The sequence below is a fragment of the Dermatophagoides pteronyssinus genome, unplaced genomic scaffold (genome assembly GCF_027571235.1).
Source record: "Dermatophagoides pteronyssinus isolate colony J.1.1.1.1 unplaced genomic scaffold, Derpt_VIB-CSIC_2022.12 sq0017, whole genome shotgun sequence".
In the NCBI taxonomy this organism is placed as follows: domain Eukaryota; kingdom Metazoa; phylum Arthropoda; class Arachnida; order Sarcoptiformes; family Pyroglyphidae; genus Dermatophagoides; species Dermatophagoides pteronyssinus.
In genome coordinates this window covers 656,828-669,656 of record NW_027461541.1, presented here as the reverse complement: position 1 = coordinate 669,656, position 12,829 = coordinate 656,828, and the positions used below count along the sequence as shown (strand labels likewise).

The 12,829-nt window shown below is 27.7% G+C and overlaps 4 protein-coding genes across 5 annotated transcripts; 1 reads left to right on the top strand and 3 right to left on the bottom strand.

Moving 5' to 3' along the window:
• Positions 1 to 720: 720 nt before the first annotated feature.
• On the bottom strand, positions 721 to 2,323 carry LOC113796775 (nucleotide sugar transporter SLC35B4-like). The gene is made up of 4 exons (XM_027347076.2): positions 2,009 to 2,323; positions 1,664 to 1,928; positions 1,243 to 1,596; positions 721 to 1,152 (listed from the first exon to the last, which is right to left on the bottom strand). The coding sequence occupies exons 1-4, from the start codon at positions 2,206 to 2,208 to the stop codon at positions 766 to 768; spliced, it is 1,206 nt and encodes a 401-aa protein (XP_027202877.1). The 5' UTR covers positions 2,209 to 2,323; the 3' UTR covers positions 721 to 765.
• Positions 2,324 to 2,358: 35 nt separating this feature from the next.
• LOC113796742 (3-oxoacyl-[acyl-carrier-protein] reductase FabG-like) lies at positions 2,359 to 3,645 on the bottom strand. 2 transcript variants are annotated; one of them, XM_027347043.2, is made up of 3 exons: positions 3,504 to 3,645; positions 3,287 to 3,377; positions 2,359 to 3,205 (listed from the first exon to the last, which is right to left on the bottom strand). In XM_027347043.2, exons 2-3 carry the CDS (start codon positions 3,339 to 3,341, stop codon positions 2,457 to 2,459), a joined length of 804 nt encoding a protein of 267 aa, XP_027202844.2. In that variant the 5' UTR covers positions 3,342 to 3,377; positions 3,504 to 3,645; the 3' UTR covers positions 2,359 to 2,456. The 2 variants fall into 2 exon arrangements, with proteins under 2 accessions (XP_027202844.2, XP_075678526.1); XM_075822411.1 differs by having other exon boundaries at positions 3,287 to 3,373; positions 3,504 to 3,639.
• A 124-nt stretch (positions 3,646 to 3,769) lies between these two features.
• LOC113796719 (uncharacterized) lies at positions 3,770 to 8,426 on the top strand. The gene is made up of 4 exons (XM_075822407.1): positions 3,770 to 4,140; positions 4,238 to 4,792; positions 4,863 to 5,318; positions 5,401 to 8,426. Exons 1-4 carry the CDS (start codon positions 4,101 to 4,103, stop codon positions 8,082 to 8,084), a joined length of 3,735 nt encoding a protein of 1,244 aa, XP_075678522.1. The 5' UTR covers positions 3,770 to 4,100; the 3' UTR covers positions 8,085 to 8,426.
• On the bottom strand, positions 8,373 to 12,780 carry LOC113796753 (serine/threonine-protein kinase A-Raf-like). The gene is made up of 5 exons (XM_027347054.2): positions 10,967 to 12,780; positions 10,162 to 10,876; positions 9,828 to 10,080; positions 9,372 to 9,757; positions 8,373 to 9,312 (listed from the first exon to the last, which is right to left on the bottom strand). The coding sequence occupies exons 1-5, from the start codon at positions 11,479 to 11,481 to the stop codon at positions 8,851 to 8,853; spliced, it is 2,331 nt and encodes a 776-aa protein (XP_027202855.2). The 5' UTR covers positions 11,482 to 12,780; the 3' UTR covers positions 8,373 to 8,850.
• Between the last annotated feature and the right edge of the window lie 49 nt (positions 12,781 to 12,829).

Genomic DNA, 12,829 nt, shown 5'->3' with positions numbered 1-12,829 from the left:
CAATCAAACTTCGTTGGTTTATTTAGGAAAATAAATAGAAAATAATTCGTGCATCTACTGTTGTAGATATACTATTGATATATATCGTGGAGTATTATAAAAAGAGATTGGCGAAAGAGAGAGAGAGAGAGAGAGAGAGAGAGAGAGAGAGAGAGAGAGAGAGAGAGAGAGAGAGGATGTATCTGGTATAAGTTCAATTCCCATATCAACATTTGGGGAGATGGGGGGTGAATTTGTCGACGACGACGGCGGCCGGTTGGTAATGGTGGGGAGAAAGATCGTTAGTTTTTATTCACTATATTTTCGACCCCCCTTCCACCACCACCACCACTTTCCAATCATCCAATGAAAATGTTTTTAACAGACAAAACAAAAAATAAAACTTTAATCCATTTTGGGTCTACCCAAACCAACCGAAAAGAAACGAAAGGAAAAAAAAACGATGCTTTTCGTTTTCGTCGTATATCAAAGTAATGAAATTAATGAAATTTTAAGAGAAAAATTTCTTTGAATTTTTCCTAGAATTTCCATTCATTTCCTGTGTTTAGATGCCTGGATTAGATATTTTTGTTTTTTCAAAAAATTTTAATTTTTCAAAAAAAATGGAACAGCGTACGCCATCTTGTGACGACGATGATGATTAGGAATTTTGATTTATAAAAATTTTTATTTTTTTTATAAAATTAATTTTATTAAATCTATAATTACAAATTACAAAAAAAAATTAACAATAATTATAAATTTGAAAGGCAATTCAATCAATGATTAATTTGATTTTTTTTCAGTCATCGATAAATTTGTTGAACGATTTTTCAATGTATCAATTAAATAGAAAGAAATTGTACCACCAAATACAATAATAGTACCATTCCAATGCCATATTGTAAATTGATTACCAAAATAAAATATTGAAAATAATAATGATAAAAATTTTCGATTAGTTAAACATAATGTAACTGATAATGAATTACATTCAGTTGTCAGATGATATACTGAACGTATACAAAGATATTGTGTTAGTACAGTTATTATTAATAATAATGGTAGATTCCAATCAAAATTCAATATAGTTTTTAGATTGAAAAATAATTGAAAATGTTCATAGATATCGGTTGTAGATGTTATCAAAAATATTGGTATCGATAATAGATGCTATAAGAAAAATCGAAGAAGAAACGAAAGAAAATTAGGTTTTTTTTTAAATTTCTTTTTTGTTACAAATCAAGAAAATACTATACTTACAACATAATATAATGTTTCATTTGAATTTTTAATAAAATTTTTAGCTAAATATTCTTGATAAATACCAACAGCAGCTGATGATAAAAATGATGCCGTCAATAATATTATACCGATTGTTGTTGTCCATGTTGTTGTTGCTATTGTTGTTGTTGTTGATTGATTTTTTTCCGATTGAAAATTTATAAAAAATAATGAAAATATATCCATATAATTCATTGAATGTTTTAAACGATAATCTTCAATTGTACAAAGTATTAGACCAATTGTAATAGCAATAACCGAAATGAATTTATTCAATGAATATCGGTGTCTTAATATTAACATTCCTAATAACATATTGGCAACTAAACTTGACTAATTTTTGGATTTTTAATTAATTTTAATTAATTAACTAATTTTGTAATCAAATTTAAAAACATACCGATTTAAAAATCATCATTAATGGTATTGAAATACCATAATTTAATGATAAATTATTTGTAAATATAGTAAAAAAACTAAGAAATACTAATGGTAAATAATAACGTGTTGGTATTTGTTGTTGTTGTTTTGATCGATTATTATCGGCATTATTGTTATCACTATTACCACCTAAACCAAATGGTAAACCAATCGTTAATAGACCACAAATTGTTATGAATAAATGTTGAATGAATGAAATAAAATTTGATGATTTTGGTGCTAATCTAATTTTAAAATTTAAACCATTAAAAACATTATTCAATATTTGTAATTTTATTTGTAATTTTCAAATTGAAAAAATTACCTTAATGTTTGTTCTTGTATGGCCATTGTTATAAAACAAAATGTTGTACATTTTATCATTAACCATGCTTTATGCCATTCAAATGTTGTTGTTGATTTTCTAAAATCATTTTCCTTCATTTTTGTTCCATTTGTTGATTGATGTTTATCATCACCATCACCATCACCATTATCAATTTTTGAATATTGTTTTCGTTTCATTATTATCACTGTGTTTTGATTTTTAGAATAACAAATTCTATATTTTGAGAACCTAATTGAAAAGAAGAAAAAAAATGTCACTTTTAGATGTGACTTGGCAACAGCATAACAAAAAACAAAAACAAAAAAAACAACGGCGAACAATCAGAGTTAAAATAGTCGAAAATTTTTATTGATTCGAAAAAAGAATAGAAAATTTTGGCTGAATTTTTTTTTCTTTAAAAAAAACGGATTTTCGCAAAATCTAATTAACGTGGACACATAGCATGACGACCACCATCAACAGGTAATGATGCACCGGTTATAAATGATGCTGATTCTGATGCTAAATAAGTAATAGCAGAAGCAATTTCATCAACTTGACCAACACGTCCCATTGCATGTGTTGTTTTTGAATGTTGTAAAAATTTCTGATATTGTTCATCATTAAGACCACTTGCTTTATGAATATTTGTAATGACAACACCAGGATTAACAGAATTTACTCGTACACCTTTGCTTGCTAATTCCAAAGCCGAACAACGTGTTAATTGATCAACACCAGCTTTTGATATATTATATGCTAATACACCGGGAAAACTACGTATACCATTTACCGAACTAACATTAACAATATTTCCTTTTGTTTGAATTAAATATGGTACGGCTAACATTGTTAAATGATAAATAGCACGTAAATTCAGGTTCATAATACGATCATATTGTTCTAATGATGTTGTTTCAATCGTACCCATTTCAATAATACCAGCATTATTAACCAAAACATCTAAACGTTTATGTTCATTAATTGTTTTTTCCATTAATTCTTTTACAGAATTTTCATTCGAACCAATATCACCAATATAGGTGATAATTTTTTGTTCAGAATTTAATCGTTGTCGATTACATTCTTCTAATGTTTGTGCTAAACGTTCAGAATTTCGACCACTTAATGTAAGATGAGCACCAAGACGACTAAAATGTATAGCTGTTTCACGACCAATACCACTACTTGCACCTATGATGAAGGGAAAATTTTAATTTAATTTTTTTTTTGAAAAAAAAGTTTAAAAATTTTGGAAAAACAAAAAAAAATTACCGGTTATAAGAACAACTTTACTGGTGAATGTTATGCCGGATAAAAGTTTTGACATTTTTGTTTTTCGTTATTTTTTATTGTTGTTGACTGGCTGCCCAAAATTCCAAATACGATTTGAAGGTAATAATGTAAAAATGAGCGAATGTCAGTAGCAATGTCAAAAAAAAAAATAATTTTTTGATAAAATAAATCTAATCAAATCAAATCAAAAACTTACAGGAGAAAAAAAAACATTCAAAAAAAATTTTTATCAAAATCTGGCCTGATCAAAACCAAATCACATTACTGCAGGCAGCATCAGCATCATCATACAGTATATCATCGATTTCGCCTAGCAGTTTACTTTGCTATTATGATGATGAGGGATGATATTTGAGTTAATTTCGAGATATACTGTATTTTTTTTTTTTGTTGTTTCGAATATCATCCAATAATTTCGATTTGAGTTTGCGCATTATATGCGCATCATTAAACACATCAAAAACATACATACATACACACAGACAGACAGACACAAACCAAATACCATCAATAAACGAAACCAAGCACACCAGAAAAATATATTTTATTATTTTGTTTTGTTTTTCCCCGATTACTCAGAAGAATTCCAGGAGAATTTTTATTTGTTTCGTTTTTTCTTCTTCTTCTTCCTTAACTCTTTATTTGAAAACGAAAGATGAATGAATTAAAAACTACTTAATCATCAGAGATCAAATCCAACTGAGATTCTTGGAATTTATTCAAACAAGAATTTAATTAATTCTTTCGAACTTTGATTTTTTTTCGAAATCGAAAAGAAAAAACAACAAAAACAATGAACGAAGCGGCTGAAGATTTTCCACAAAATATAAGAGGTTTGATTTTCTGCTGTTTGTTTTTTACTGTCGTTTTTAAATCCTAATCAAATAATTTTTTCATTCTTTTCACCAAAAAATAAAATAAAATTTAAAGCCATTAATGGCCTTAAAGGATTACAGAATCTAGGAAATACATGCTATATAAATGCAACATTACAAGCATTAATACATATACGTCCATTACGTTTATATTTTATTGAAACATATTTTCGTCGTTTACGTTTACAATGGGATAATAGTATCGATTCATTATTTCATCAATTTATGATGGCAATGTGGACATTACCATCACCATCAATAAATCGATCATCAAATAATCATCATCCACATCATAGTAATCATCAATCACAACAAAATCATTCATCATCATCATCGAATGATACAACAACAGGAACAGGACAAACTTCGAATAATGTAAATTATGCTCAAGATTCATTGGTCATTTTAAGAGCATTAGTATCATTCATATGGAAACGATATCCATTTTTTAGTCCTGGTGATCAACATGATTCACAAGAATTTTTACAATATTTACTTGGTGATTTACATGAAGCATTAAAAATACCATTCTATCCTGAATCACAATTTATATATTATAAATTAAGAAATTGTGATTATAAACTTAGAAAATTGGCTAAATATTTAATCGGTAAGTTTTCTCTTTATGTTTACAATTTTTTTTCTATTTTGATTCTCTTTCTTTATGAATTTTAACATAGAATATAATTTTGATGAAACATATGATGATAATCATAAAGATTATTATGAAAAAATTGATAAATTTATTCAACATGAGCGTTTAATTAGTAATAATCAATTGAAAAATTATCAATCAATAATGGAAAATCATCATAATGATGATGATGATGATGACATATCAATTGAAAATGATGATTCCGATGAACCAATTCTTTATAATCTATTTAATCATAATCAAAATCCGTCCAATAATTACAATAATCATAATCCTAATAATCAACAACAACATCATGATCAACATCTTAAATATCGTAGTATTGTAAGCGATTTATTTGCCGGTGAATTAGAAAATACAATACGTTGTGCAAATTGTGGCCATACATCAACATTGATTGAAACATTTCTTAATCTTTCTATACCAATTACAGCTATTGATAGGGCTATTCAAAGTAAAATACAAAATTCAATGGTATTTCGTAAGTTTTTCATGCTTTTTTTGTTGTTTTGTTTTACTTATTTTTTCAATTATTTTTTATTTTCAAAACATTATCTTTATAGCCAATATGCGATTAAATGTTCCATCGTTTAATAATCAACAACAACAACAACAATCATCATCATCATCATCGTCATCATCAACAACAAGTTTATCGACTGATCAATCATTAATTGAACGATCATTAAATTATGCAAGCGAAACAGTACGATATTATTATGATTATCTATGGAATTGGTTTGATTGGTTTATGTCATTTTTATCAAATCCATCAGTCGATTTAATTGATTGTTTGGAAACATTTTTCAATCCAGAATTATTGGAAAATGAAAATCGTTATCATTGTGATAATTGTAAACAATTATGTAATGGTATCAAATGTATACGAATCAAACGTTTACCCGAAATATTGATTGTACATTTAAATCGTTATCAGAATGTAAATTCAGTTGTACGTAAAATTACATCACAATTGAATTTTCCATTAAATGATTTTTCATTAAAATCATTTTTAACTGAATCAATGGCTGCCACCAATAATGTTAATGATGATGCTCAATATGATTTAGTTGCTGTTGTTTGTCATAATGGTACACAGGTTACAAATGGTCATTATATTTGTTATGCAATGAATGAAATGAATTTAGATTGGTATGAATTTGATGATATGCATGTATCATATGTAAGTAAAGATAGAATTTTATCGATGGCATCCAGTGCATATATATTAATCTATCAACGTAATGATCAACAATCAATGATGACACGTGCTATGAATGTTATTTATGATATTGAACGTCGTTGGATTGAAACATGTAATGATCATTGTTATCTTGAACGACTAAATCTTAATCTACAAGATTATTATTTTTTTACAACTAATTCATCAATCGAATCATCAAATTATAAAGTAAATCTAAATGATGCATTTATTAATCTGAAAAGTTTTCCATTAAGTAAACATTGGTTAATGGCATTTCAATCTGTACAGAATCCTGGTCCTATTGATAATTCGGATATATTCTGTATACATGGATTAATACGACCAACTGAATATCTATTTTTTAATAATCTATCATTACCGGTTATACAACCTGTTGGACAATTTTTATGGCTATTATATGGTGGTGGTCCATTATTTCATTGTTTGGATTTTAATATTGATTCAAATAATACAAATATTAAACAACAATATGCTGTTTGTTTACAATGTAGTTCATTATTAGATATGTATGATGATCGTCGTAAAAATGAATTTAATGAATTTATACAATTACAATCAATGCATATGCATATGTTTCGTAAATTGAAATTAAAAACAAGTGAATTAATGATTATATTTGATAAATGTGATCAACCTAATGATGATGATGATGATGAACATGAAGAAGATGATGAACATAATGACAACGGTGATCAAGATAATTTATTAATAATTTCGAATGAAGATGATGATGATGATGATAATGATATAAAATCTGATGAAAATGGTGCCATTATTACCACTGCCGATGATGATGATGATGATAATCAAGATGAACAAAAAACCAAGAATGATACAAAAAAATCATCAATCGAAATGAAAATATTAGATGAACAATCAGCATATTATTATCTAATATCAGCTGAATGGATAATAAAATGGTTAAGTTTTGTTAATGTACGTTTTGATCAAACAACTGTTAATGGACGTGATCGACAATTATTTAGTTTATATGATCAAATATTTAAAAAACATGAAGAACGACAACAAAATCCACAACCATATGATGAACAATATCATCGTATGATACATTTACGTACACAAACAATACATCCACCATTAGCATCATTATTACGTTCAATAATGAATACAATGAATAAAAATCAATTTCAAATCGATGCTGAACATATGCTTAAACAAATTGATTTAGATTTACATACTGTATTACCACCAGGTCCTATTGATAATTGGCCAATATTTGGTATAAAAAGAAAAATTTTAACCGAAAATCGTAATCGTGAATTATTGAATAAAGATCCAAATAAACAACAAAAATCAATGACAATCGATATGGCAACTAAATATGATGATCTTTGTAAATTGTTTGCCGAAATTCTTGCCGGTAATCAATCAACCATTAATGATTCTGATAATAATAAGAACGAAGATAATGATGATGATGATGATTTAAACAATGTAAATGTTGAACAATTTAATCGTAATTTATCATGTCGTTATCGATTTGCATTCCATACCAGATATGGTGGCCTATATGAAGAAAATAGTTGCTGTGTATTCTATCTAGTATCAAATGATTATTGGCAATTATTTTCAAAAATTTATGGCGGTGGACCAACAATACGTTTTAATTATTTATTAAATAAATTTGAAGCAAATATCAGTGTTAATGATATTGAATTTTTTATACGTGAACATTATCGTAGTCGTCAAACTATGGTCAATAATAATAATAATAATAATCATGATGGTGATGGTGATGAAAGTGATCATTCAGATACAGAAAATGATAATGATGATGATGATGATGATCAACAACAGCAACCAGAACAGCCAGAACAAGAATTGGATAATGATGATGATCAACGAATTTTGATTGAAAATGATCAAATCAATCCGAAATCAAATATCTGTCGACAACGACAACAACAACAAAAAAGTCATCCACATCATAATCATTCTTCAACACCATTAATATCATCATCAATGGATAATGATGATGATCATCATGACAAAATGGATTGATTGATTGATTATTATTTTGCAAAAAAAAAAAACATATTTGAATCTAGTCTACACAATTCCTTCAACAACAAAAAAAAAAAAGATTGCTTGTTTTCTTTCTTCTTTTTTTATATAATTTTTCAAATTTTTTTTCACCATTTTTTTCTTTCGTTCGTTTTGTTTAATTTCTCTCTGGTCATTATATATTTCAAAACAGCATTTATTGATGATTGATTGATTGATTGATTGATTTTATTATTGAACTGAATTGGATAAAAAAAACTAATTAATAAAAAAAATGAATTTGAATTTGAGTTTAAATAATGATTTTTTTTATTATGAATAAATGATTTGTGTTTGGAATTTGTTTTTGTTGTTGTTGTTGAGTGTGTTGGTGGAAAGGGTGAAAAATTAAAAAAATCCTAATTATTTAATTTCTATCTCTCTCTCAAACTGCAAGAGAGAGAAAAAAATGAAAAAAAACGCTATGTGTGTGCTATGTTTTCAAAAAAAAACGTAATGATTGATTTGATGATTCAATGATTGAATGGCTAAAATGAAAATAAAATTTGTTGATGATGATAAAATGAACAAAAAATAAAATAAAATAATAAAATTCATCATTTTCATATATGATAATGTCAAGTTTTTGTTTTTCGTCGTCGTTGTTGTTGTTGTTGTTGTTGTGTAGACAGAAAGAAAAAAAAAATGTTAATTATCAATGATAATGACTGTGTGTGTTGTGTGTTTGATTGATTGAATTTTTGTTGTTGTTGTTGTTGATGTTTCAAATCTGTGTAAGCATATAATATGTAGTTGGCTGATTATTATTATTATTATCGTCGTCAGTATTATTATTATTAAATGGATCATGATGATGATTATTATTATTCAATCGACTAGTAGTGGTAGTAAATTGTTGTGGTGATAATGGCTGTGTTGGTGATGATACCGATGATGATGTTTCATCGGTATCATCACCATCATCATCATCATCATCATCATCGGTATCATCAATACAATCCATATAATCATCGATATTATTGTTACCATTATTATTATTATTGGCTGTTGTTGTTGTTGCTGTTGTTATTGTTGTTTGTGGTAACATTGAACGATATTCATGTAGATCAAAATCAACAAAATCGGCAGCTGATGATTTACCAAATACAAAATCTTCATTTAGATTTGGTGTCGATATTGATCGTAATATACGTGGTACTTGTATATTATCCAAACGTTCAAGAATCTTAAAAAAAAGAAAAATATTATCAAAAAAATAAAAATAAAAATAATTCATGATTTTACCTTATTGAATAATGGTCGACGTTGCATATCATAATCGATACAATTTTCAATAAGTTTTATAAATTTTTTCGGTAAACCATCACGTGTTTTACTGAAATCTGGTCGTAAATGTCCACGACCAACCATATAAAGTATTTGATGTGGATTATTTATATGTTGATATGGTAATCGACTTGTTGCAATTTCATATAGTACAATACCATAACCATAAACATCACTTTGAAATGTATATGGATTATTACTGGCCATACGTATCACTTCAGGTGCCATCCATAATATCGATCCAGTTGGTTGATTAAGACGTTGTGAACCATCCCATTGAGTTTTGACGGTTGCCAGACCAAAATCACCAATTTTAACCGTATAATCTTTATGAAGAAATATATCTGCACCGAAAAAAAACAATCATTTTGATTAGAATTCATCACCATTAAAACAACAATCAAAATACTTAACTATTTGATTTAAGATCACGATGAATAATTTTTTTAGCATGTAAATAATCCATTCCTTGTGCTGTTTGCCTTGCAATATTAAACATTTGTATCATTTCAAATTTTGTATCCATAACATGTAAATGTTTATATAATGATGAACCTTCACACCATTGTGTAACAATTGTTAAATGTGGTTTCGATACATAACCCATAAATAATATTATATTCACATGACGTGTTTTTCTCAGAACGGCAATTTCATTTTTGAATTCCTTTTGTTAAAGAAAGAAAAAAGAAATTATTTTTTTTTAATTTTTGCCAAATCAAACGATAAAAATTAAAAAATTAAATACCAAAAGCTGTGCCTGTGTTGGTTCAGCAACTTTTAATTTTTTCAATGCAACCGAACCATGCCAATGTCCACGAAATACTGTACCATATGAACCAGATCCAATACATTCACGAACAATAATTTCTGATTGTGGTATTTCCCAATCACGTATTGATTCACGATTCGAATCGATATGTAATTTTTCATCAGCTGATCTTGGACGATTATTATTATGATTATGATGATTACTATTATTGGCATTATTATTATTATGATTAATAATAATTTGATTATTATTTTGTTCAAGTTTTGTTGTTGTTGATGTTGTTTGATCAGTATTGATAATTGTATTGATACGATCAGGTTCAGAATTAGTACGTTTAATATCTTGTTTACCGCTATTACTGGATGAACCATTATTTTGAATAGTACCAATATTATTACCATTCAAATCATTGATACCTCTTGATTGATTTTTACGATAATGATGACGACCAATTTTATTTTGTTGTATTGAATGTTGACCAGCACGACATATTGGTGAGATCAATTGTTCACAACGTAAATGATAACGTATACCACATGCTTGACAACGTAAACCATGAAATAATAATTTACGACAAAGATCACAATTTGCTAATGGAAAAAATTCTCTTCGTATTTCATGTGATATAATTCGTACTTCAATATTTCGACTAACTAAACGTGATACTTCAACATCCCAATCGATTGGTTTCCTAATCAATCAACAACAATCATAATGAAAATATTATTCACAATTTCACAGATAGATAATCCAGAATGAAAATCGATCAAAAAAAACATACCCATTATCAATATAACAAACATAACAAACATCAGTTGTAAGACGACGTTTTTTCATTGCTCTCATCAATACATCACGTATTGTTTGTGGATGTTGTAAGCCACCATTATTATTCTGATTACGATTATGATTAATTTCAACAATAGTACGTTGTTGATTTGGCATATAAACATTTAATAATATTTTATTCGGTAATAATAATGAATTGGTCATTGTTGTTGTTGTTGTTGTTATTGTATCTTGTTGTTGTTGTTGTTGTTGAATGATAATATTTGGTGGTAATGATGATTTTAATGTCGTCGACATTGTTTCAATTGTTGACATTGAATTATTATTATTATTATTCAATATTGATGATGATGATGATGGTAATAATAATGATGGTGATGTTGTTGATGATTCCATATTCATCGTCATCATTAAATTATTATTATTATTATTCAGGCTATTCATATTTACTTGATTCAGATTATTGTTGTTGTTGTTATTAGTATTCATAGTTTCCAATTGTACCATGATTGATTTGATTAAAATATCATTGATTCATTCCAAAGAAAAACTGATTGATTGATTGATTGATTGACATTTGAAGCTAAAGATCACAAAAATTGAATCAAAAAAAAACCAAAATGTTCAAAGAAAACCTATGTGCGATCTTTTTTCTTTTTTGCTGGGTTTCACGAACAAAATGCAGCATCACAACATACACAGGGAGAGAGAAAGGTGTTCTCTCTCTCTCTCTCTCTCTCTCTCTAGCAAACTATCAACTATCACAATGGTGTATTATAATGTGTATCACGATGATCACAACAACAACAAATCAAACACACTTGTATCATACAAACAAACATAAATATATGGTGGTTGATTGGTTGATGATCAAAAGACAATAATAAATAAAATGTTCATTATCATCATCATCGATGGGATATAGGATTGATGTTTGGATAATAGAAAAAAAAATTCAATGTTATTGTCAAGTCATACACCAAACACACACACACATCAAAAATCAAATTCAGATATCATGATGCTTTAAAGGTAATTTTTTTTGCTGGCTGATGAAAATGTCAAATGTTGGCTGGTGATGATACATATTCACTTTTTTTTGGATTGATCAAAACAGACACAAACACAAACATTTGAATGGACCGAATAAAAACTAAATCAGATTTTTTTTTCTGGTTTTCGATCCATTCAAAAATGATCATTCATTGGATGATGTGGATTTATTATCATCAAACCAACAAAAAATGATAGTAGTAGTGGCATTAGATGTGGATTATCATTATCATTATGGATTGAATCTGGACATTTTTTCTTTTTGGTTTTATTGGTTAAATTGATGATGATATTCAATGAAGATTTTTTCTTTCTTTCATTCATTCACTTGCTCTCTCTCTTTTTCACCCAATCTATGTTTTTTTTTTGTTGTGTGGTGTATATGTTGTATGTTGTATATATGGTTATTTGGAGCTCAAATTTTGTTGTTGTCGTTGTTTCTTTGCGACGACGACGACGACGACGATATATTGGCTGGCTCTACAAGTGTTTCCATTAGTCCATTATGGTTCTCTCTCTCTCTCTTTCTGTTTCTTGTTTGTTTGGCTTGTTGTTTCTTTTTTCGTAGTAGTACAGAAGTATGATATACAAAATGATGATTGGTTGAAACAAAAAAGATCATTCCTGGAAAAAGAAGAAGAAGAAGAACGAAGATCAAGACGATTTTTTGTTGTTGTTGTTGCTGTTGATCGATGATAATGGCGAATGAAGATCTTTGTTGTTGTTGTTTTTGTTTGATTGATAATGTCGTTGGTGGTGGTGGTGGTGGTAGCGGTTTTGTGGTTTTTTTTCTGTTTTGAAT